General features: G+C 32.2%; 1 protein-coding gene across 1 annotated transcript in view; it reads right to left on the reverse strand.

The window, feature by feature from the left end:
- Positions 1–26635, reverse strand: part of LOC133203763 (acid-sensing ion channel 4-A-like) — a 36878-nt gene that overhangs the window by 1676 nt on the left and 8567 nt on the right. Inside the window, exon 8 of the mRNA XM_061339549.1 lies at positions 10309–10464. Within this exon, the coding sequence (XP_061195533.1) occupies positions 10309–10464 (156 nt within the window). The remainder of the gene's footprint in view (positions 1–10308; positions 10465–26635) is intronic.

A 26635-nucleotide genomic window follows, 5' to 3' on the forward strand; every position in this document is an offset into this window, starting at 1 on the left:
CTCAGTGACGTCATAAAAGGTCGACGCGCAATCAATGGATTAAACACGTGCCGTTGAGTTTGAAAAATAAAACACTTCACACGTTAAAAATTATAATTAGGCAAAAATAAATAAGTCACAAGTGTAAATATAAGTAATAAGGTATCATTTTTAAACATCTATCGGGATATAAATACGGGTTGGTACGAGATCAAATTTACCATAAAGCCCTTCGGGCTTTATGGAATTTGATCTCGTGACCAACCCGTATTTATATCCCGATAGATGTTTTTAAATGATACCTTATTTCTTAAATGACAGCAAAGATTATTGAAAAGAAGCATGTGAAAGGTTAAAAAGATTAACTGAATTAACTGAAAATGAGAGCCGAAAAGTGACGCCATAACGACATCGGCAACGTTCTTGCCCTGCAGCGATAGACAGAACCTACAGTTGTATCATGTTGTAAATTTTGAATTTACTAGGGGGAGGTAAATGCAAAATTTACAACATGATAACTTATCATGTTGTAAATTTTGCATTTACCTCCCCCTAGTAAATTCAAAATTTACAACATGATAGTTGTGTAAAGCTTAATACTCAGTAATTTAAAAAGTATACTTTAAACTAAATGAAATGAAATTTTAAGACAAAAATCAAAGTTGATAGGGGTATTTGTATGTACATTTTGGTGATAACATTCGATTGTTTTTAGATTTGATTTTATAGCAGTTACGACAATACTTTTGGATCAATCCTCGTAGAAGATAATTAAACATCCGTTCTGGATAGACTTCAATTATGAGTAAAAAAGAAGGGAGGGAACTTGTAATCATTTATTAAATAACTTGCCCCTGTTGGATTTCCTGCAGCTATCAAATCCATGAGAGCATTGGAGGTAGATTGTAGTTCGCTAAATCTAATCACGTTAATATTGCAGACTGTCACTGAGGGAAAGTGTAGATTATTGAAACCCAAAGAAATTGTGGTTTGTACAGGCTTTTCCAGATAATGAGCTATCAGATAAATAAGATGGTAGGCCATCCACCCCATGGTGGCCAATAGCAAGAAAGTCCAGGCCGCCTTTTTAGACTCACGTATGTAACCTGGTCCTTGCATGGCAGTTTTTTCCGCAAAATTTTTTCCGAGAGATTTTCCCTGATGAGATTCTTCAGTTTTTTTTCGGAGCTAAATGATAAATCTTAAAAAATCATTATTTTCATTTAAAAAACTTTTGTTTTTAAAGAATAGGTTGAGAGATAAATAATTTAATAAATTTTAATTAATTTGACCACTGAATTTTTGTTTATGATATTTAGTGTATTTTTTTTTTATTAATCTAAGAAGGCATAGTAGAAAATGAAACTCAGTATATTAAGTGCAAACACTTTGAATATTTCTTTAAAAAAATTAGGAATCGAGCTTAAAAACAACAACAACAAAGCTATAGAATCATCAAAAACATAGAATCATATGTACTCTACCATTGAATACTATTAACAGCTTGCTTTGGTTTGTAAACACAGTAGGGAGGGAAGAAAGCATCAACACATTGTCTCCAGGTATATTCGGCGGGGAGGAGTCTAAGACCTGTAGGTAATGCATACCTGGGTGATAGGTTATATCTCTCTCTCTGTCCGGCCAGTACATTTTTGATCAGTCTAAGCTAGAGAAATTAGTCTTGATTTGTTATACTTGTACTATTATATATTTATATTTACTATCAAGTTTGAATGCTTTAGTGAATCATCATCCCTAACATTGTTTTTCTTTTCAGATTTCAATATAATTTTTTGGATAAATGTACGGATGATATCGATTTGTGTTAAAATAACGCTAAAGTATGGCACGCCGATTGCTTCAAAATTATTTTCTGCACGACCTTAAACAAAAATTACACGAGTAAGTAAAAACTTACACAAAGTGAGGAAAATATACACGAAGTTATTAAAATTTACACAAACTATAGAAAAACTGCACAATCAACAAAATATTTACACGATGTAGTGAGGAAATTACACAAACGTAAAAACGAAAACTGCACGAGTGAGAATACAACATCGACATAATATGCAAATCATCCTCATTGCGCACATTTCATTAATATTCATTAGAGAACAGCTCAATGTGGCTTGGATGCTTGAAACATATTATAAATACAAAAGGAGGAGTAACGAGTATTCTTTTTAAAAAAAGATTCTTTTAAAATTCCGCTAGACTCTCAAGAATATGTACAACGTATATTATACATGTAGATAAATTGACAGGCACGCAATCTTCAACTTGTAGTATATGAACACCCCCGAATAAAAAAACATTCTACACAGAATACATGTATAGATAACGTAAAAAAAGGGGATGCATATTACCAGTTGTGTGTTTAATTGTTGGATTTTTAAGTATGTCAATCCTCTATATAGCAATTTCTTTTGAAAGTTTAAAACAATGACATATAGGCCTAAATAAAAATAGATAAAAACAACATGTGATATAATACAGTAGAGTTAACAACAAATCACACTATTCTCCTCCACCACCCACTGTGTGTACTTTTGGTAATAATCAAGGATGTGCATGCGTGACCTTTTCATACAGAGATCTCTCCCTGCTGCATGGTTCTGGAACGAAAAACACCTGTACGCTAATCGATTTATAGCTCTTTGACACACCAATAATACCTTTTGATTAAAGATTACTAGCACTTCATACAAAGACTTTGAGGCAATGTTGCGATCATCTGGGTTGTGGAATTTGACCGAAGACATTTTGGAAGTCAACAGTAAAGAAAATCGAGTAAATAATTGTGCAACTTAAATTTTAATATTGAAACGCATATCTCACTTTTTGATATATGTATGTAACAAAGTAGTACATGTAGTCTTAACTTTTGAGCAACGTGTGGTGATTTCATAAAACTCCATGAAAATGTAGAAAAAATATACAGTCGTTTTACTTATGTGAATTAAAGCTTTATTTATGTTGTTTTTAATGCACCGGCGGTAGTCTATCTTGAATAGTTAAAATGCATATAAAGGAGTTAAGAAAATTTAAAAATTATAACGTACAGGCACGTGGTATCGGTTTTTCAAAAGGGGGGGGGGGGCAGCCAGAAATTTTTTTGACAACCTACCTGAAAAAAACATTGACAAGCAAAAAAAAAGGTAAAGTGTCCAAACTCGAAAATCCTATTTCGGGGGGGGGGGGGGGTTCCACCTTCCATTTTCTTTTCGAAACACATTATAATACCGAATTACTTTGATTTAAACTATCCTACAACAAAGGGGGGGGGGCAACCAGCATTTCAGTGGACATTTACAATAGAAGTGGGTTATGTTTGGAAAAAAGTGGGGACCCCTCCTGATGCTTCGTGCCTGAAATATTTTTTTAAGAATTTAAGGGTACATATAATAGTCTATCGAAATCTGGATTGCAATTCAACTGAACTATAACGGTATTGTAAGACCAAATTCAAGAAGACATATAAGATGAACTTTATTAGCTGGGACTTGGCTACACATGCATATTTATTTTCAATGCAGATTTTGACAATAATAAATTTGCACACGGTAATAAAACAAAGATTTCTTGAGGTTTCTATTTATCATATGTTTTCTTATATTTATTCGTTGTCATGCTCAAAGTAAAACACCTGGTTGATGCCATTGATACACATGTACAATATTGCTATAAAGTCATGTTCTTTTTATAATGACTATAGATTTGGGTAAAAAAGTGTTATTACAAAAAATTAGTGTTCGGAAAATAATTAAAATTTTATGCATACGAATTCGAAAGCATACGAATTCGAAATGTAAAGAGAATTTGTTATCTTGGAAAATATTTGTCAAACCTCGAGATCCATAAAGAACATGATTTATTAGCATTTTTCAAGGGTGATAAAACATGTGCTATGTTCTTTCTTTTTATTATAAAATCCATTCCCATTTTCTTATTTGTAACATTCTACGTAATTCACTATGTTTTAAAATTTCTGATGTGTCATTATGGTCCAACGATTTGAAACTTTTAATTAATAATTTATACATAGATTCAGATGTTGCGACTCAATCAATCCACGAACCAGATCCGCCACTAATGATATGTTTTACCGGTGCCAGGATTATTTGAGTAGAGTTTTGTTATTTCATTTGGACAAATTTTAAGTAACAAAACACAAAACCGCATGTACATAAAGTACATAGAATATATATATTTTCCCTTTATCTGGTCCTTTTTATTAAAAGTGAAAACATTTATCAAGTAATCGCCATTACGAATGAGGGTAACGCTTACCCCTAGGAATGTCTTGTTTTTTATTGAGTAGTTTATGACTGAAAATATGCGATATCATTTAAGGAATTCATAACAGTGTAGGCTACAGATATCCAACCAAAATTGATATCCTTATATTTTATAAGTAAAGATACATGTATAATTAGAAATAAAATATTTTTTTATGTTTGACCTTTAAAACATACTGTATATATCTAAGGTCAGGTAATCCCCATTTTTAATCTTTCTGAAAATAAAAAATATATCCAGCCAACTGAATAATTTCCTATTCCTAAATGAAAAAAAAAATTGCCCAAATGAATTCATAATTATAGTACAAACGAGAAGTACCAAAATAAATTCTACAATTTAATGATTATAATCAGCAATAATTCTGCCATCATTTTCATGAAGAATCCACTTTATTAATCGTTTTATTACGCATGTGTTAATTTTATTTTATACAAGTACTTCCCGTTAAAGTTGTATCTATAAGTTAGGAATATTAAAAGGCCATAGAGCGTATTACTTTTAGTTTGGAGTCGAGTGAATCATATGGAATGGTACTTTTTTCCCCGCATTATAACACAGACATGCGATTCCTTTCTAGTTACAATTTATGTCCGGCATCATTTAATACCTCCATATTTTGGCTAGGATCTCGGTCAATATTAGAAAAACATAATATCTCCGAACAACTTTTAAATTTTTTCACACAGTTCACAAGAAAACATTTCATTCGTTAGATTGGCATTAGCTAGAAATCGGATCGAGTTTTAGCAAAGAAATAAAGAAGCAAACAAACATGCATATTATCGTCAACGCCATTTTCTCTCGATTACATCCAGCATTCATGAAGAGATAAAGAGTACAGAAAACCAAGAACACAATTAATATTCTATGTGCATAATAATGATATGCGCAGCTGTATGCGCAGTAAAATTGTTTGTGTAATTTTTAGTTTCCTCTGCTCGTGCAGTTTTTGATTTTACGTTTGTGCATTTTATAACCCTTAATCGTGTAAAAAATTTCGGATTCGTGTATTTTTCGTTATGTTTGTGTTAAAATCTTCCAAACTATGTGCAATTTTTACCGATACGTGCATTTTTATTTTACTCGTGTATATTTTTCCATCAAGCTCGTGTATAAAATCGTGATCGTTGTGCAGAAAATAATTTTGAAGCAATCGGCGTGCCATACTAAAGGCTTTAAAAAATAATAATATCGAAAGGTTGTTTAGATGCCCGAACCTTAGTGTTTCGAATATTTTCTCCAAAATAAATTTTTTTTTATCTTACCAGATTTGTTTGCAGAGGGAATTAAATAAATAAATAAAATAAAATCGATAATTAGCTATATATGAGGCAGAATTAGGACTACTGGTATCTAAAGTATCTTGTATGCTTATATATATATATATATATATATATATATATATATATATATATATATATATATATATATATATATATATATATATATATATATATATATATATATATATCTTGAAATTCTTGCGGTGGGATCAGGTTTCTAGGAGGAGTAAGCAACCCCTGTCGACCGGTCACACCTGTCCGTGAGCTCTATGTATTAATCAGGTAGACGGAATATTCCGCAATTAAATTTAGTATAAAAATAAAGGCCTTACATTTGGTATGAAATATATCAAGATACGACCCAATGATAAGTTTTACTTGCTTACAAGGCAATTATAACGACAATAAAATATACAAGATGCTGACTTTAAACGAAAATGTTGAAATCCATGTAACATCAACTAATCTGTCGGTAGCCTGCCTAGGTTTCAAAAGTTGATTGTACACAGAGCATGCTCTTGAATAAGTTGGGAGACAAAAACTCCATATGCAGATGATAGCAAATAAGGAAAAATAAGGAAATTTGACGATGGAAAAGTTGAAGTCATCTCGTTTGTCATACAATTTAGTTATTAGTTGGCCCTTATCGTCTATAGTCAGAATCCAAATCCAAATATGAAACAGAAGTGGCATACGAAAGCGTATAAGTGCCACGTAATGTTGGTAATTTCAACATTAAAGTTGGCTTTTCCTACTTTAAATTTGGAAATCCAACTTTAATTTTGGCTTTTCCAACTTTAAAGTTGAAAATTCCAACTTTAAAGTTGGTATTTCCAACTTTTTAACTTGGCTTTTCCAACTTAAAAGTTGGAAATACCACTTTGAAAGTTGGAAAAGCCAACTTTAAAGTTGGACTTACTAACTTTAAAGTTGGAATTACCAACTTTAAAAAAAATATTTCTTGGCACTAATACACTTCCTTAGTGGCAGACTCTGTGGTGTCTTTCATTTCGAGTTCACAGGGATATATCGAGTCGACAGATGGAAGTAACTACTGTTAATTGATAAAACGCCGTTGATATATTTGAATATCGAGTTGAAGGCCACAGCAAGTGTCTTCTTATCGTATTAAAGTTTTTGAACAAATTCTGCCTCAAAGGAATATAAAAATAGGTCGAGTAATAAAGGATCACAATTGGTGTTCATCGAAATTCAATTATTCTATCAGTTTGTTGGAAGACCTGGTCTCCGGAGACTACAAGGCGTTGTCAATGAGGAACTACAGCATCTTTTTAATATCAACTTCAGTGTGGAATCAGAGTGATTTTTATTTAACAAAGTAATTTTGTTGATGTCAGTCACAAGATATGAAAGTTTTCGAGTTCCATTTTTATTGAAGAGGCAGCTGTCTATGATATCAAAAGGCCTTGTTTTTATTTAATCTTGAGGAGTGGTTATATAAAGGGTAGAAAAGTCATACATTTGATGTTATACTAACTTTTGAAAAAAAAAGTGATTTTCAATAAATTCTTTGGAGTTTTTGAGAATCCACATTTATTTAACACTACTTCTAGAATATGCTAGTACAGTGCATTTAAAGTTTCTCTCGTACATCAGTTAGTATTTTTGGGAGGAGTGAAGATATGGGCTTTGTAGAACACTTGCTGGACCCAACAATGTGTCTTTGTGTGTAAGGATTTTTATGAAGTTTAAGAATCGAGTATAGGTAGGGTAGATCGAACTCATCTTCGTTGACTGGAATGTTATCGGTTTTGACAAAGTTTCCAATCATGGCAAATCATTCTGACAAAGTGTTCAGGTCTTCCCCTATTTCACCCAACGTCTTTCATAATTATCGACAGAATTCTTAATAGAAATGAAGTTCTGCCGCCAATTAAAAGATCGTCGCTTCCTGTATTTAGAACCTTTTAAACTGATTGCTTTTTAGGTCGTCATTTTCAACTACATGTCTATTAATACCACCAGTAAAGACTTATCCAGCGGGACCATAGTTGAACGAAAAGGAAGAGCAAGATATTATTTATATTGAAAAAGACATTTAACTTCAGAATGAAATAAACTTCAGAAAGCCTTTGGTGTTTGTCGGAAATCCTTTTGCATAACAGATCCATGAAACTGGTTTATGTTTGTAAAAAAGGTGTAAAAATATGGCGTGAATCAAGGTGACTAAAAACTTTTGTGTGCGTGTAATGCAGTTTAAATAGACTACGCGTGTTGAACAGGGAAAAAAAATTAAAACATGTTAAATATATACATGTAGAAATTTTTACCTGTACGATATGCATTTTGTATTGTTTTACATGTGGTTATTAAAAACGATGAACACGATTGATATACGTTTAACATAAAAAAACCTATGTCATTATGAGGCAATAAACGAATGTTCAATTAACGTGTGCTCCTTGTCGAGATCGGTGAAACGGACAAATTCATTGACAATTCAATATGAAAATAATGGCCCAACAATTTGTATGAAAAACATCTGTCAACTTTTGACATAATGATAGATTTAATTTTCTGCATATATTTTTTTAAGAATGTTTTTCAACATCTGTATTTAAAAAAAATTGGTTTAGTAGAAGAATTCAAAAATTCTATAAAAATCAATTATTTCTTATTTATAAAGATTGCAAAAAGCAATAACTCTTTACATGCTTATTCAGTTTTTCTCCTTTATATCTCTTACATATATATTATAAAACATTCCCTTATATCAGCAATGCATTTACAAAGTAACAATTATAAGAAACCTTTAAGAGAGGAATCTTGACTTCATGAAGACGCTTTTTGACTGTGGATGTTGTTTGGCATATTTCCCGTTAGGTTTTTTTAATTGTTTGCTTCCGTTGTATTCACATTAATGGACACAATAGGCACAAAATTCAATAAATACATATAGACAAAATGGACGACCCAATCAACTATCCTATTACACTGTCTATACTCTTGATGCAATTGGACCGTTTGAAAAGTTTAAAAAACTTTTTCTTATACTTTACTTCAGCTCTGTATTTATTGGATTAATTAGGATCAATTAAAGCAACACTTATGTATGATAAAATACATATATTAAAACATAAAAATGACGAAAGTGATGGAAAAATACATATGTGACCGCATGTTTTTATTAATAAAGTTATTATCTAATAAAAATACAGCATTGACTTATTGTTTTTAATTTTTGTCCATAATGTATTTCCATACTTTAAATAGTTATAAGTAAGAGCGTTTGTATATATTTATTACACTAAGGCTTTTCCATAGTGTGTCCCATTAAGTCAAGCATGCTATTCATGCATGGGTGAACCCAGGTATTTGATTGGCTACTCTGGTGAGAAGCTCACTATTGTAGTAATTTTTTAGACATTCAAAAAGGATCCTTAGAGTGAGCAGTGTATTTTTACTGACTCCAAAATTATTTACTGACAATTTGTATACCAGACCTTATGGACTTTATATGGACAATTTAAATATACTAAACAGGTCAGTTTATTAACATTTTAACATTATTAATTATGAGCATGATGTGTGAAAGTTATGTGAATGAGATTTATGTAAAATATTATTTTTTTATGAGTTTTAAATATATTTTGCCAATAATCAGTCAGACTTACTTTATGTGATAATTTATTATAGTTATGACTGACTGAGAAATTAAGGATCAGGAAGATCAAGTTCATTTACCATATATTTGGTAAGCTTTGTGTTTAGTGAAGTTTGTGTATATTGTGATGTCTATTTGTATTGTAAATAGAATTTGATTTGAATACTATGAATGGATATGTTTATAGTGAAAAGTAAATTTTATGATAATGAATTGCATAATATAATGCTTGAAATGATTATTTTATGATGATCCTTAAAGTTATGACGAAAATGGAGTTATTTCCCTTAGCCAGAAAATTCAGTGTTTTGTGTGATGTTTGTGTATGTTTGTTTGTCTGTGAATTATTTGTTAAATATTTTATTTACAGAACTACACATAACATGACCTGTACATATGGAATATACAATATATAATTGAACCCAGTCTTCGTTGTTATTAAAATCAACGTCTACACATATAACATTATAGGGGATCAGACAAACACAGTGCAAAAACAGTGCAAAAGACAAACACAGGGGATAAACAGTGCAAAATTCTTAATGCAATTGGTCAGTTACATTTTGCATTACACATGTAGTGACCATGTTGGCGTGCATGTATATTAAATTACATAGGTGGCAATTTTGTCCCTTCTGATGTGCAATCCTTTAAATACGTAAACTAAATCCAGTGTTGGGTGTGTATGTTTGTGTGAGTGTTTTTTTTTTCATCTGAAATTTTAGGAATTCAGAATATCGAATTTTTAAAGGTTTGTCACATTATCTCATCAAATAATCCCAAATAAGACCTTTTTAAGTACTTTACTTAAAGTTTTCTAAATGAAATGAGGAACATGTCATGCACAGTAATTTATTGACATCTTATACCACTGCTGATAAAAACATTATCAATATTCTTTACAATAAAGCATATTATATGCATATAATGTACATAACCTATAATTATTTCGGATTTCATCCATAAGACCAACTTAATCTAAACTTGCATAGACATCGCTTAAGTAACGATCAATTAATAGCTATTAGTATGTTGAGTAAGCCCCACAGGATGACGTGCATTTTGCTCGATGTTTGCCTCAATGTCTATTTTGTTTTCTTTCCCTTGTACATGTACCAACTGGTCTTTGATTTTCCGCTTTTTGCCACATAACAGATAGAAGCCGTAAGCACAAAGTTCAATCATCAACTGGACAACTTCAAACATTGCCAACACAGACAATCCTATCCATAGACCAATAGCGCCGCCGATGTTGGATGCAAACTCTGCAAACTGCAGAAAAGAAGTATTTTTCTTAGTACCTGGTAATATTACATTATATTTGAAATCATTTTTATTTTAGTTCTGAAGAAAGTTGCAGAAAATTGGCAACTTATGTTTATAATTTTATCAAACATTCCGGCAGATTTACATTTTAACTAAAATATTCAAACCGATGAAGTATATAAAAGTTTATTGAAAGCCACTGTTGTAGTAAAGCTGCAAAAAGTCCCTCCTTTCTTATATGTTATATGAAACTACTAATTAACTAACACACACACACAAAAATAAAGCGATAGACATCTTTGAAAGTGCATAAATACCATTCTTTTTTTTAACTTTAAATAATAACAGCAACACAAGATGAACCAGTAAAGGGTTTGAAACAGATGACACTCTACTATGAAACAATGAAATTTTTTGCGGTTAAGATGCTGAAGCTTAAGCTAAGAGATCTAAATTGTAGTCCCTAATTGAACACCATGCAGTTGGTGCAGGTAAATTCAAATTAATATGAATTAATAACAATGTTATTACTCATGAAATAATGCTGTTTCATAGACTTGACTTGACTCACGATCACATCCAAAGGTCAGATGTTGAAACATCATTGAATTTAAACTCTGCAACCGATTAGGCTGTTTTCAAACGTGAGAATCTCATTATATACTCATTGTCTAAAGGCATACCAACATCATTTCTCAGAAGTCCAATGTCACCGTAATCATGCTTCAAGTCTCTTTGAGACCAAAAAGGTTGTAATCGTTGAAAAAAATTCAATCACATATTTTGTTTAACACTACATTAAATATCCCATAATCATAATTCTAAAACATGTCATAAATATAATCAGTTATGGCTGCGGGAAGGATATGAAATCTGTTTTTAAAAAAAATCCGGTGACTTGTCTATTAAATTCATCTTCTTGTTGAATACTTGATATCGCGATTACTTAACGGAACTCTTTCGCGGTGGAAGTAGGAAACGTCTGTTGGCTGGGGGCAATGTGCTAAGTACTGAATACAATGCGAGATCGATCATTGTGGATTTTATGACAGAAGTCCTGGTGAAGTATCTTGCAGAACATTCGCTGAACAACATTACCTAAAATTGAGAGAAGCTAGTCCTCCTTTGTTACATTTTTGATGATACTTTTCATTTAGCCGACTCTTTTAATTAAATTCTACCATTTCTCTTTGAAAATCGTTAATTTTGGTAGCTGATAATATACTCTAAATATTCCTGTCAGACAACCTGTTATTTGGAATTCATCCCTCGGCAATACGTTAAGTTGTACTTTCGCATAACTATTGTTCGAATCATTCGATTGTCATTAATGTAAACATTGTTATGCGCAAAACATCTTGCAAGATTTAGAGCTTCCTCGAATCCGTCACAAAAGAGCGACAGTAAGTTAGATAACCGCGAGGTAATGGCGATAATTTGTACTGGCCTTTGACGAGTTTAAATGACAACCAATATGACGTCATTTATCGATGCTTTTGTTTGTTAACCTAAATTGTAAGTCAACTAGATGTTTTGCTCATAAGTCACGTGGCTGTTTGGTAGGACCTGTAACAATGCTTACTGTAGATGCAGGTGATTCTACTAGCTGTTCGAAGTTAAGATCTTCATAGTAGATGGTAATCTTTGCGAAATATCCACTGAAAAAATAAATAAAAGGAAATGTAACAAGAAAAAATAAATTTCTTGTGAATCATAGCAAAGTAAACTACTATAAGTATTTAAGTATTGTGCATTTGTAGATGTGTATGATATATGTCCTGATCTATTCAATATGTTGAAAATAAAGAATTAGATGGTACTTATTAGAATTCATTTCACTCTTCAGTACTCATATGGACAGTATGCACTATTTCATTGCTTGTTCCACAGTTATTCAATAAAACGTTTTTAAAAATGTTGAAGTTGCGACTCAAATTGATGACACTTAAGACTGCCTTGCCAACCACATAATTATTACGACAATCGTTTTGTATTATTGCTTAATACGTACATCATATCGCTTGGAGCATTAACCATTTGCTGCAATATAACGCACTTCTCCTGGTGACTTTGACATACTGTTTGCATTAAAGTAGTCTGTAAGTAGAGAAAATATCAACATGGCACACTGCATGCATTCCTTTAGAGCATTTTGACGTCCATTATTACTTTATTTTAAACAAGCACACATATTGACTGAAAAAGCATGCAATGATAGTCAACAAACTATATGATGTGTGGTATTATAATTATAATATTATATGAGCTTATACAAAGGTTCAGATTTATTTTACTACTCTCTCTGCATCAGAACATGGTACATTGTGAATGACATAAGGTAGGTCCTAACTCGAGTGACGTCATCAATCGTGGTACTCCATTGAAATATATAATTATCAATAAAAGAATTATTGTAAACCCTATTTAATGAAATTGCATGAGTAGCAGTGAAGTGTGAATCAATAAAAGAATTATTGTAAACCCTATTTAATGAAATTGCATGAGTAGCAGTGAAGTGTGAATACAGTTCCATGTCTAAAATGGTTTTAGACACATGCACATTGTACAACTTACATTTACTGTTCATACAGAATTTTGAAAAATTACTTATTTCATGAAAATAGAAATTTAGATTTTTCCCCTTGAAATAGAGACTCATACTGTGTATCAAAACAAACAAATTAAGTCATTCAGCAATTTTCTGGAGAAATATGTTTCATTGATAGTTTTCAAGTCCTTGTTGACTGGTTTATAGGGGATATACATGTTCTAGAAGTTGTAGGAAGAAAAAAAAGCCTGTGATGTACAACATCTTTTTAGCTTTTTGAACAAAACAGATAAAATATAACATTTAAAAGATAAAAGGAAGGTGTTTATCCACGAAATTCTGAAAATATCTAGATAAATGTAAAATTTTGGAATAATTTGAAATTTTCCATTTGGTATACTTTCTCAAAAATTTATCATCTTTTTTTTATATATTAAAAAAAAGACACTAATCATGAATATTTAACATGATACTAAGCAGATAAATTGATACATTAGCCAAATATTTTTTAGTTGAGATACATTTGTAGTGTGACGAAATAAAGCCTTAAGGGGTATACATCTTCTCGAGTTTCTGTTCAGTAATGTAACCTGTCAAAATGTGTATTTTTGGGGCTTTTTTAATTACATAAGATATTATTCTAATTATTCAAATGGAAAAAACTTAATTTTTAACCAAAAAATATAACCAAAGAGTTGGGACCTACTTTTAGATCAATGTAAAGATTATAGTGGCAGAAAAACAAAATGAGCAGAAAGAACCAATCATCGAAATAGATTTATTAAGTTGTCAGTAGTCATAAAAATATAAAATAACTTTTGCATTATTTTGCATATATTTATATTTCTTATTTTTCATATGGTGAAGAAGTCTTGAAGTCTACAAATTAAAATGATACCAAAAAGAAAAAAAATGTTGATCATTATATAAGAAAAAAATTATAGTACAGTATCACCAAATTTTCTACCCAAACATGTTTAAAGAGTGAAAGCTTACAAAACCTAACAAAATTGTAGTTTTTGAAATTCTATACAATTTAAGTATCTTATTACTAATAACATAAATGTCAAGAATTTGAGTGTTAGCCCCTATTTTTACTCCTCATAAAAATATTAACTGCTATAAAGGAGAAACTTCAGACCTACTGTGCAACTGCATACTCGAGAAGTGGTGTAAATCAAATGTGGGTTCTCAAAAACTTCAAACAACATCAAGAAAAATTTTAAATCACAAAATTTTTCAAAAGTGAGTAACATCAAAAAAGTAAAACTTTTCTATACTTTTTATAACCATTCCTCACGGTAAATTGAAAACTAAGCTTTTTCATATCAAAGACAAGTGCTTCTTTAATAAAAATGAAGCTCGAAAAGTTTTATAAATTGTGATCGGTCAAAAAAAAAATTACTGTGTTAAAAATCACTCTGATTCTTCACACAAGTACTCTGAAGTTGAAATTAAAAGGATGCTTGAGTTCATCATTGACAACTCTTATATAGTCTTTGGAGACCAGGTCTTCCAACAAACTGTTGGAATTTCGATAGGCACTAATTGCTCCTTTATTAGCCGACTGTTTTTTATATTCCTGTGAAGCAGAATTAATTAAAAAACTTCTGCAAGAGAAGAAGAAAACACTTACTGTTCAACTCGACATTCAGCAATATCGACGACGTTTTATCAATTAACAATTATAGTTACTTCCATTCATATGTCGACTCGACATATCCCAGTGAACTCGAAATTAAAGAGACCTCAGAGTCTGCCACATCTCTTTCATATTTGGATGATTTACTGGCTATAGATCATAAGGGCAAACTAAAAACTAAATTGTATGACAAACGAGATGGTTTCAGCTTTTTTATCGCCAACTTTCCTAATTTATGTAGTAATATTTCGCTATCCTCCAGATGATTTTTATGTTTCCCAACTTATTTGATACTCAAGAACATGCCCCGAGTACGATCAATTCTTTAACTGAGACATGCTTCTAATATAGTTGATGTTACAGACATTTCCAAAACCTCGTTTAAAGTCAGCATTTCGTAAATTCTATGGACATTATAATGACCTTGTTAGTAATTATTACCTATCATTGGTGGTTGGAATAATTTTGACTGACTTAATTCATAGGCCTTTGTTTTTACACTAAATTTGAATACTGAACATTCTGTCTATCTGATCAGTATATAGGACCCACGGCAGGTGTGACCTGTCAAATAGGGATGCTTCCTCCTCCTAGGCTCCTAATCCCTCCTTTGGAATTTCGGTGGGTGGGTGGGGGTGGGGGGAGGGCGTGTATTATGCCCTGTTCACATATTTGTATTGTTTGTAGTTTTTTTTTAGGTCGATCACTGTTCGTTATCTTCGCCTTTTTCATTTTTTACAACTGTTAATTTATATCATTATTCTGTATTTGAAAAGCAAGACACAGTATTTTCCTACGCTATAGTCCTTGCTATCTTTAAATTTCATTTTAACATGTACAATGTGCGAAAGACAGAAAAAAATCCTAATATGTTTCTGTGTTGGACATTTGTGCAAACATAATAGATTAATATTTTTCCTAATATGAAGCCTGACAAGAATACTTACTGCGTAAGGCATGGAGGGCCATTGTCGAATACTTTTGCTCATGGAATAAATTTGCTCACTTAAAAACAAAATAATGAATCGTCAGCAAGTAGATGCCATAATACATGTGGTTACTGTGGAATCATTTAAATTCGTAGTGGCCAATTTTCGTGGATTGCTTAAATTTTACAGGATCGTGGGGACGAATTTTTGTCTATTCTCTTATACCTACAAAAGGAAGTATGACTTTGTAACCATAGCTTATTAATTTGTGGAGGATATTAATTCGTGAATGAGAGATACCCACGAATTCCTTGAAACTTGAGCCACCACGAAATCTAATGATTCCACAGTATTTCATTATTACAAATCGGTAAAATGAAAACAAATTGTTTCTTACTGGCAAGGATTTAAACACGTGCATGTTCGTTTAAACGACCTGAATGCCGAGTTTATATCTTCCAGACATTTGACCTCTGTCAAAGAAATAAAAACGTTATGAATAATTATAAAAGAGGTTATTTTTAATAAGAATGAAATTTTATATTAACTAAAATTGGAAAATTTCCCCATTGACCTACAAATGATGAGAAACAATATTCCGTCACCAACAACTCTTTTCCCCAGTCCGTCTTTGAAATTCACTCAAAATGGTTAAAAAAAAAATGACATTATCATTAAATAGACTACCGAAATACTCTAAAAGTACAATAAATTTAATAACTTAAATTGCTATCTGCGAGGTTTACGAAACCCTAGGTTAAAAAACCGTCATATTTACTAACAATCAATGAACTTTGTATTGGTTCATAATGAGTATATAACGAATGAGCTGTTTTACTAGAAAAATCACTCATCAATACAAAGACATTTCGTAAAAAATCAAAGCCATCCCATTCATTATTCAAATGCGTATATTTCGGTGTATAGAATGAATAAAAAAGTCCATATCCCAGGAAATATTCAGTCATCCATTATAAATTTTAGAAAAATCATGATTTACTTAACAACCCCAATACATGGAATTGTTTTCAGTAGAAATATTATAGGAAAATAAATTTTATTCCCAGTGACACCCTCCAAATACATTTAACATGTTAACACATGTATACAAAACAGGGCGACCGAGTGAACATTGAAAATAAGGTTCTGAAAGTAACGTATCAATTAAATACCAAGGGTGAATTTATGTTTTTTCGTGTATTTTCAGGATATTTTAAAACAGAACTTCAATGTAGTTGCAAATAGAAGATTTATCGGTATTTATACCATGAATAAAACTTGAGTATTTCTGTACTTTATTAAAGAATCGAGTCACTTTTGTCACGATTGCTGCAAAAACTTATCCCAGAAACCTTTCCTATAATATAATTATTAAATTCGAGCAAGCGAGGAAAATTTTTCAAATGTCTCTATTCAATGCTAGTAGATACCGTCAATTTTTGAAAATTCAACTCCATTTGGGGTATTTGACACACAATTATGGAGAAAATAAAAATGTGAGAAAATGATACCGGTCTTTACACCGGTGTCATATAATATATTGAACCCCGCGATATTTTGAACCCAGGTTCAAAATATCGCTGCGAAATATTGAACCCCCCTATAAAATATTGATCCCGGGGTTCAAAATATTATGGCCATAATATTTTGAACCCGGGGTTCAATATATTATAGTCTTAGGGCCATAATATTTTGAACCCGTGGTTCAATATATTATAGCCTTAGGGCCATAATATTTTGAACTCCGGGTTCAATATATTATGGCCTTGTGGTCATAATATTTTGAACCCCGGGTTCATTATATTATAGCATTATGGCCATAATATTTTGAACCCCATTACAGACATTCTCTGTTTCAAGCATAGGGGTTTCTGAGATTATGGCGTTGAAATGTTGTACGTACCTCCTAATTTTAATTATTTTTTTTTTTGGTAGGTTGGGGTGGAGGTTTAAGCTAGGATTTATGGCTGTAAAATGTTGTACCCCCTATTAGACATATATTATGTGTATAGGAGGGTGTTTAAAAATTATTGACCTAAAATAATTTTTGAATGGTGAGAGGGGGTTCAAGATATTATGGCAGTGAAATGTTCAACCCCACAACATTTTATAAGGGGTTGAAAATATTGTGGCAGTGAAGTATTGAACCTCCATTTAAAGACTACTATGGAAAAGGAAGTGAAAGTATTTAACATCCGTCTCCCACACACTCACTTTGATTTATTTGTTAGATCTCAAGGGTTGGGTATCTCTATATTAATTTTTTTTTAATAACTGTGCAATATACCTAAAGAAGTGAGAGTAAAATAATATAACCAAAATATTGAAGTCTGAAATTGTCACCAGGAAATTAAAAATAATTGTCTTTTACCATCAAACCCCAAATATTCTACATCAAATAACTAAAATAACTTGATATGTCTGATGGAAAAACAATTATGAGATATTTATTTCTTTGTCTTTTATCCCATCCCATTAGGTATTTATTTATTTTCTTTAATTTAATTTTTTTTTGTATAATTTACAATTTGAAAAAAGAAAATTCAAGGAGCAATGTAGTATCTCTCCATTGAGGAGGTAACAGGGATATAGCACCTGTGTATTGTGTGTACACAAGGAGGTGTCATTGGAGGTCAACAATACCCACTGTCTATTGTTTCCCCTTGATGGTTTCTGTATTATCACTATACAGTGTTTAGAGAGTGTACAAATTCAGTAGTCCAGTTTGAGGGGTGTTTAGCTTACATACATCATTCTGATGTTAAAATCGAACTAATCAAAGCAAATGCAATCATTTCCAACGTCATCTTCAAGAGGAGATGGAGGTCTCAGAGTACAGAGCTTATGTCCGTGGGGAGCTTCTCACTCATGGGAAATTAGACAAAAGGAGCCTCGCATGCGACCTTCCATTCTGTACAGCAAACTACAAGAAGCAAATCCAGTGCTACTCTTGTTTAAGATGGTGTCACCATGCCTGCCTTGGCATCACAGAAAAAGACTTTGTGGAGATGTGTATTTATTGTGCGTAGGACAGTCTTGTGATTGAGTAGAAAGACGTTAGAGAAAAGATTATTTTTTTTAATGTTTGGGGTGTTTATATATTTATTTATTTAACTACTACAGTGTACCAGCCATAAATTAATTTATAATGAAATGGAATTTGTCTTTTCTTATTCTTGTTATGTCCAAGAATGGTAAAATTGAAAGAAACAAAAGGATGAACAGTATATATCAGCCACCCACCATTTATCTGACCCTTAAAATCTGGCTATAGATTCAATAGTTCATCCCAGAGGGTGTAACTGGAATATTTGGTGTTTTATGAAGGGAGAAAGCAACATTAAACAGAAATGAGTACCTAAGGAAGTCTAATTGGGGTACAATATTTACCAGCCATATTATTTTGAACCCCTCTTTTTGATCACTGAAGTTAAAAAAGGGGGAGGGGGTGTCAGAATTCTGCAACCATAAAATCTTGAACCCCCACCCCTAATGAAAAATTAAAATGTAAGTGGGAAGGTCAATATTTTAAAGCCATTGTATTTTGAAAACAGTTTCCACGAACCTTTAAGTGGGGTCAATATTTTACAGCCATGATATTTAAAACCCAACTCCTCAAAAGTGTAACAGAATTTCAATATTTTTGCAATCATAATAACTTGAAATTATAAAACCATGAAAAAAAAACCACACACACACACATACAATAGGGTCCTCAATATTTTGTGGTAATATCTTGAACCCCCTCCCTCTTAAATTAAAAGGGTAGGGGACTCAATATTTTATGGTCATAATATCTTGAACCCTCCTCCCTCTTAAATTATAAGGATAGGGGACTCAATATTTTATGGTCATAATATCTTGAACCCCCTCCCTCTTAAATTGAAAGGGTAGGGGGACTCAATATTTTATGGCCATAATATCTTGTACCCCCTCCCTCTTAAATTAAAAGGGTAGGGGGACTCAATATTTTATGGCCATATATAATATCTTGAACCTTCCTCCCTCTAAAAATTTAAAGGGTAGGGGACTCAATATTTTATGGTCATAATATCTTGAACCCCCCTCCCTCTTAAATTAAAAGGAGAGTTGGACTTGATAATTTATAGTCATAATATCTTGAACCCCCCTTCTCTTAAATTAAAAGGGTAGGGGACTCGATAATTTATAGTCATAATATCTTGAACCCCCTCCCTCTTAAATTAAAAGGGTAGGGGACTCGATATTTTATGGTCATAGCATCTTGAACCCCCCTCCCTCTTAAATTAAAAGGGTAGGGGACTCAATATTTTATGGTCATAATATCTTGAACCCACTGGGTTCAATATTTTATAAGGGGGTTCAGTATATCGCAGCGAAAAAATGAACCCGGGTTCAAAATATTATGTGATATATTGAACCCGGGATCAATATATCGCGGTATCAAAATCTTATGCTACACCGGCTCTTCTGTACAGTTAACATACAAGCTGAATTTGTAGTTCAATTTATTAGTTTTTTAAGTAGTAAAAAAATGTTCTCAATAAAAAAATATAAATTCCATGGGCATCGAAAGCAAGTTTTCGACTTGCTTACATGTAGGTAGCCGAGCGGTCTCGCGCGCTGTTCCTGCACTGCTAGCAGACAGGTTCCACAGGTAGATAGTTCAACCCCTGGTTTGGGCGGGAGTGAGTATTCTTCTAAAGTGAATTTCTGTGTGCTTTCTCTCTTAATATTTCTTTGCCTATTGCAGCTATGTTACTTAAAGAGTTATATGTATTTTTATTTTTCTATTTGTATATTAAATGTGCTTTAAAATAATGATAATTTCATTGCAATGTTATCGGAAACGATCCTCTAATAAATCTAATGTCCAGATAGCTGTATCTCGCTTTCATTTTAAGTGACTGTGTTGCATAGGGCACAGCAAGAATTCTATCGGCATCAAAAGCAAGTTTTCGACTTGCCTAGATAGCCAAGCGGTCTAGCGCGCTGTTTCTGCACTACTAGGAGACAGATTCTATAGGTCGAGAGTCTAACCCCGGGTTCGGGCGGGAGTGAGTATCCCTATATATATATATATATATATATATATATATATATATATATATATATATATATATATATATATATATATAGTTTTTCCTCACATTTTACGTCGACACTCTTATCAAGAGATAATTCTAAATGAGATCAATATCTATTATTCCTTCGATATATCGCCGACGTATTATCAATTAACAATAGTTTCTTTCATTCATATGTCGACTCGATATATCCCAGTAAGTTTGAAATAAGAGATACCACAGATTCTGACACATCTGTTTCATATTTAGATATTTTACTAGAAAGAGACGTTAATGGTAACCTAACAACAAAGCTTTATGATAAACATGATGACTTCAACTTTTCAATTGTCAACTTCCCTTACTTATGTAGCAATATACCCTTAAAACCTGCATATGGGGTTTATGTCTCTCAGTTTATTCGATACGCAAGAGCATGCGCTACGTATGAACAATTTCTAAAACGAGACAAGCTATTGACAAACAAGTTGACGAAACAAGGATATCAGCAGTGACTGTCTTGTTTGAAGTAATCTTTTTGCAAGTTTTTCGGTCGATACAATGACCTTGTCAGCACATACAACCTGTCATTGAGTCAAATGCTGACTGTCGTTTTTCATACTGATTGTTAGGCCATTATTTATACACTGAACTGTCTAGGGATATTTCCTGTTTTCGTTTCCCGATCATGACAAGGAACACACGGCGGGTGTGACCGGTCGGCAGGGGATGCTCACTCCTCCATGGCACCTGATCCCACCTCTAAATTTTGAGGTCCGTGTTTGCTGTGCTCCAAATTTGTATCATTTCATTGGACTTTCGAGATTGAATACTGTTCGTTATCTTCATATTTCACAGTAAAACTTGTGTAATCTGAACTCTACTGACTCTAAAGAAATAAGATAGAGTAGATGTAACATTCCAGATTAGGCAACGTTTTAAACATTGAATTTATTGAAAGGGGCTTAAGGTTGACAAAGTTAAGAAATACAAGGGTCATTCAATAAGTAATGCACATACGGTTTATCATAATAAATGTAGAAGTATTTAATTTTGTTTTTAACAGTTGAAAAGTTCTATCAAAGAACCAATCACAGAAAACCCCATGCTTTTCCTATTGTTGTCGCAAAGGAATTCATCTTTAAAGTAAGCATGGTCACTACACTGAGCTGAAAACTGTTTAAAAATGATCTCTGCCAAGAAGATGAAAATTAGGGCATATATGAAAACTGTGCTTCATTGCATAAACAGCTGAATAACCGATATTAAAGATATGATTCTGATATGTGGAAAGACTAGTCTTTCACGCTGTATGGTTTTCAGATGGATTTGGAAATTTAAAAGAAAAAAAAGTGCAATTAAAAGATCGCAGTCCAACTGGTCGATCGAAATCTGTAGGGGCACCAAAAAATATCGATGCTGTGAGCAACATGATATCTGAAAATGCCAAATTTCCTTTAATAGACTTTGCTAACACACGAAACATTTCATCGTCTTAACAGTTTATAGAGTTCTGACAAATGAAATAAATCTAACAATAATTCTATCAGATGGGTGCCTTATTTCTTTACAAATGCCTAAGGGAAAACACACGTTAATGTGCCAATGGTCTATCTAAAAATAAACATTTTTACAAAGAAGAAGATTTGATAAACTTGAGTGATGGATGACGAAACATGGGTGTACTTTTTATGACCAAAAAGGAAGATCAAGAATAAAATGTGGAATAAAAGAGAAAGCTGTCGTCCTACTATTGCAAAGGAAAGCAAGGGCTCCAAATATGTTTTATTAATTTTTTCTTTTTATTCAAGAGGTCCAGTAAAACATGTAATACAGCCAGAGGAAGGACTATCAATAATAACTTTTATGTAAAAATTTCACTCGGGAGAGTTAAGCAGATTTCCTGCAAAGCAAGCCCGAATACTGGTCCCCGGACCATCTTTTTCTGCACATGAAAACGCTGCTGAAAGTAAGCATAGAGAAATAAATAAAATTTTGAAGAAAGGAAAGTTTACAGAGCTTGGGCATCGCCTATTAGCTATTATATTATATTAGCTAGATCTCAGCCATTGTGAGATTTTTTTTCTTCCAAAAACATATGAATGTAACCAACGGAAGATTTTACAATTTCAGGTATATCATTGAAAGTGCTATTCATCAGTGTCTTTAGGGCATCCCTAAAATGAGTATGTTGAGATTTTCTAGTCATGGGTACTTTAGACGTGTAAATGTTAACAGGGAATGCTTTGAGGGATTGAAAGTATTAAGAATCAGCTTTAAATGCTTTTCCTATTTTAAATGACCTTTTGCATTATTTATTGAACGACCCGCGTACATGTATTTTGGAATACACAACATTGGATTATACAAGTTTCAATGTGACTTCGTCAAGAAAAAAAAAGGTATTTTTTTAGTCTTGTCTCTCAAGCTATGCTAAAATTGTTTGCATTTTACTCATAAAATACATTTCTTTTGGAAAATTATAAAGCGTTTAAGCAACATTATATATATAACTGCAACATTATATATAAAACAGAATGACCGGAGGTAATATGAACCTTAAAAGGACCAAATTGAACAGGTACATTTATTAATTCCATACTTAAAAATCTACAACATTCACTGTTTTCCGAATGTCAATACCATTCAATTAAAATTAAATATAAATAGTTAAAAAAAATATTCGAATAAACTTAAACTACAAAATTTCTTTTTCAGGGATGATGAAACTATTTGAAGATCAACTCAAGACATAAAATGCTATTACCTGCTTCCGTCTGACATTTGATATATTCATTAGTTTTATTTATAAAGTAGTAGAACTCTTCAGATTCGGGAGGTAGACATCCACAGACTTCCCGCATCGCTGAGTGGATGCAAATTTTGCGACATTCCTGAAAGTACATTCAAGTAAACTAAATAACATATTCTGAGAGATTGACTTTCACGGACTATTTCTAAGATAAAACAGTTATAAACTTTGTTGACGTTACACCAAATTTCAGTAACTAAAATGATTATCACTAAGCAATACAATATAACGTTTTTAAAAGTTTATTTCAATTTGATTTTTTGTGTATACTTTAGATAAGTAATTATGGTGATGTGTGGAAAAGTGTACGGTAGGTTATAAAGCATAATGTGGCAATTGACTCTTTTCTATAGTTGTGATCTTGTCTTCTGTTCAAAGAATAAGAACTTCAACGAAGATTTCTAAATTTGAACTCACAAATTTATTTTGCAGACACATGGATTAAGGTTGTGTCTATGTTTTCTGCATAAGTTCATACACAGATAAAAGCAAATACGCACAGTTTTTATTCCTCAAAATTAAATTTTTTTTTCATAAAAATATTATCTTAAGAAAGGGCCGATTTTGGCGCTGAAAATTTTAGCGAAAAAGTGTATGTTTATCTTTTTTCCCAGGAAGAAAATTAGGCATCGATAGCCCGCCCTACAGAAATCTGACCTCCAAAAAATAGCATTCTGGGAAACTAGAATCAATCTAGATGTGAAATTTTGTTTATTTAAGGAATAGCTACTGTCGTTTGACCAGTTAAGAATTTTGATCAGTTCCGAATAATTAATAATTTAAGAGCTGATAATTAAAAAATTCAAAAGTGTAAACATAAATTCATACATATGGCATGAAGGCTTATTTATGAGTGTTAGAATTATGTGAAGTTTTGATTTTTTGCCGTCAGTTTGTGTTCGCTATCTTTCTTGAAACAGGCGACATACTTTTACAATGCAACAAATCTGAATCACTGCAACGCGTTTGTCTGCAGTAAAACGTCTGTAAAGACGCCAATTTTTCACATAAAACAACATTTCAACTATCAAAAGTAAGTTTCATATGTATTTAAACAAATACCAAAAGCTTGCCGAAAATAAATAATTAGATCACCGGAAGATATCGGAATATTTTCGTGTTGTCATTTTACTAGTTCCGAATACCCATTATAAACACTATATATGTTATTTCTTCATTGTAAATGTGACTGTTATTTCTCTTTATCCTTTGGAAATTCCACTTACTTACTGGTAAGCATTTATTTTAACTTTTCCTAGGCATGTCAATTGATAATGTGTTGGACGGATATTTTTAATTTAGGGTCGAATTGCATGGGAACAGCTAAGGTATTTGGAACTCGTCGTTTTATTCTTAACTAGTAAAACGAGTACTCATGTTAACTTGCTAATTAAAAAACTTCAATGACGTCACCCATTGTTATTGGTCTACTTATATTTTACCGATTCAACCATCACTAGTTGGATATTTAAAGATCCAACTGGCCATCAGTTGGATATTCAAATATCCAACTGCCTATCGGTTGGATATTTAAGCATCCAACTGTGCATACAAACATAATTAAGCAATGAACAAAAGAGATAAAAGAGTTGAAAATGTATTTCCAATGCATATAAAAACAATTACTCCGAATTTGTTACACTGTTAGAACGGGATTTTAATCACCTTTTTCACACCATTAGAATTGTGTTAAAAATGTACTTTCAATGCGCACAAAAATTAAAATTCCACCGAATTTTGCACACTGTTATCACTTGTCGTCAATAAATATCCAATACTTATCCGATGGTATTTTAACAGAATGTTTCCGGTCTTAAATTTTGAAAGCATCACTTTTTGACATGCTTATGAATACATTTTCACCTTGAACCTTAATCCACATCACTTCCTGTTGCTGAATGTTATTTCAGGGATGCGTTATTAGCAAATCCTCTCAGATTTTTAGAGGTTCGTCTCTGTTCTCATACTTTTCCAGCGCACTTCCCAAAACAATTTAATTAATTGACACCCAATCTATTTTTGTCACCCTTTTTATTGCAAATCCTAATATGGAATATTTTTAAAGCAGGTTCCGCATAAAACCGACAATCTTTTCATCTGTTATAGCACTACTAGAAGTATTGTCCGAATGGAGCCGATTCCATGACTGTTCAGAACAATGGAAAGGTTTGAAATGACATTAGCACCATGCGGTTTCATGCTCACTAGTCCATGAATAAAAGGGGTGTTCGATTAGGCTATTGTATTGTGTCACTGTTGGATATCTGAATGGGCTAGATCCCATTGTATTACAGCAAAGTTGGATATATGAATGGGTAAATGTTTCTTTGGGGTCCAAAGTGGGGAAGTTTTTTAAGTAAGATAAATAACTCGATAGTGTTGAATAGTTTAGAGAAAACATCCCTTCGGCCCTCGGAGGGAATGTTTTCTCTAAACTATTCAACACCATCTCGTTATTTATCCATTACATAAAACAGTTTTTTTGAAAGGCTGAACTTTTATGAAACAACATTTAATTCCGCAAGTCATTGAACTACTTTCACAAACAAATTAGATTTTGAAATAATGCCGTCATTTAATGGCCAATGTAATGTACATGTGAATTATAAAAGCCCTAATGTATATTTATAGCACTACCTAATCGGTTCCCTATTCGCAACTGGTCAAACGACTGTACCTGTATACTGTACAACCTGTGTTGGGACAGTTTGCGCTTTATAAGCCGCGAAGCTATTGAATTTATTCCATATAATTTAATTTTCCATCATTAAGTGTAGAAAATAAGATAATTCCTCCTTCAAAAATACCTTCAACTTGGTCATATCTTAAATGTAAAGTCAAGCGGATTGATACGTTTTTGGCGTGTCATTGTGACGTAGGCAACACAAGTTATATGATATAACTAATTTTCTTGTCCATTCAAATGAAGCAATACAACCAAAATTAAATTATATATATACTTAAAGCCAATTTTTACGCCATTCAATCTATTGAAATTTTACATAAAACATACACCACCTTAAGGCTTTAGAAATGTAGCATGATACATGTAGCAACAGGAAATGAAAATAATAATTTATTTTTTTAAATTACCAACTATAGTTGGTTTACTACGGAAGCCCATTTCTGACCTATCGAAAAATATTTTTGAATTCGATATAACGAATTGTTAAATTTTGTCATAACGAATTTAATTCGTTA

This window comes from Saccostrea echinata, unplaced genomic scaffold (assembly GCF_033153115.1).
Source record: "Saccostrea echinata isolate AGI-Se365-2 ecotype Australia unplaced genomic scaffold, CSIRO_AGI_Sech_v1 ptg000002l, whole genome shotgun sequence".
NCBI lineage: Eukaryota > Metazoa > Mollusca > Bivalvia > Ostreida > Ostreidae > Saccostrea > Saccostrea echinata.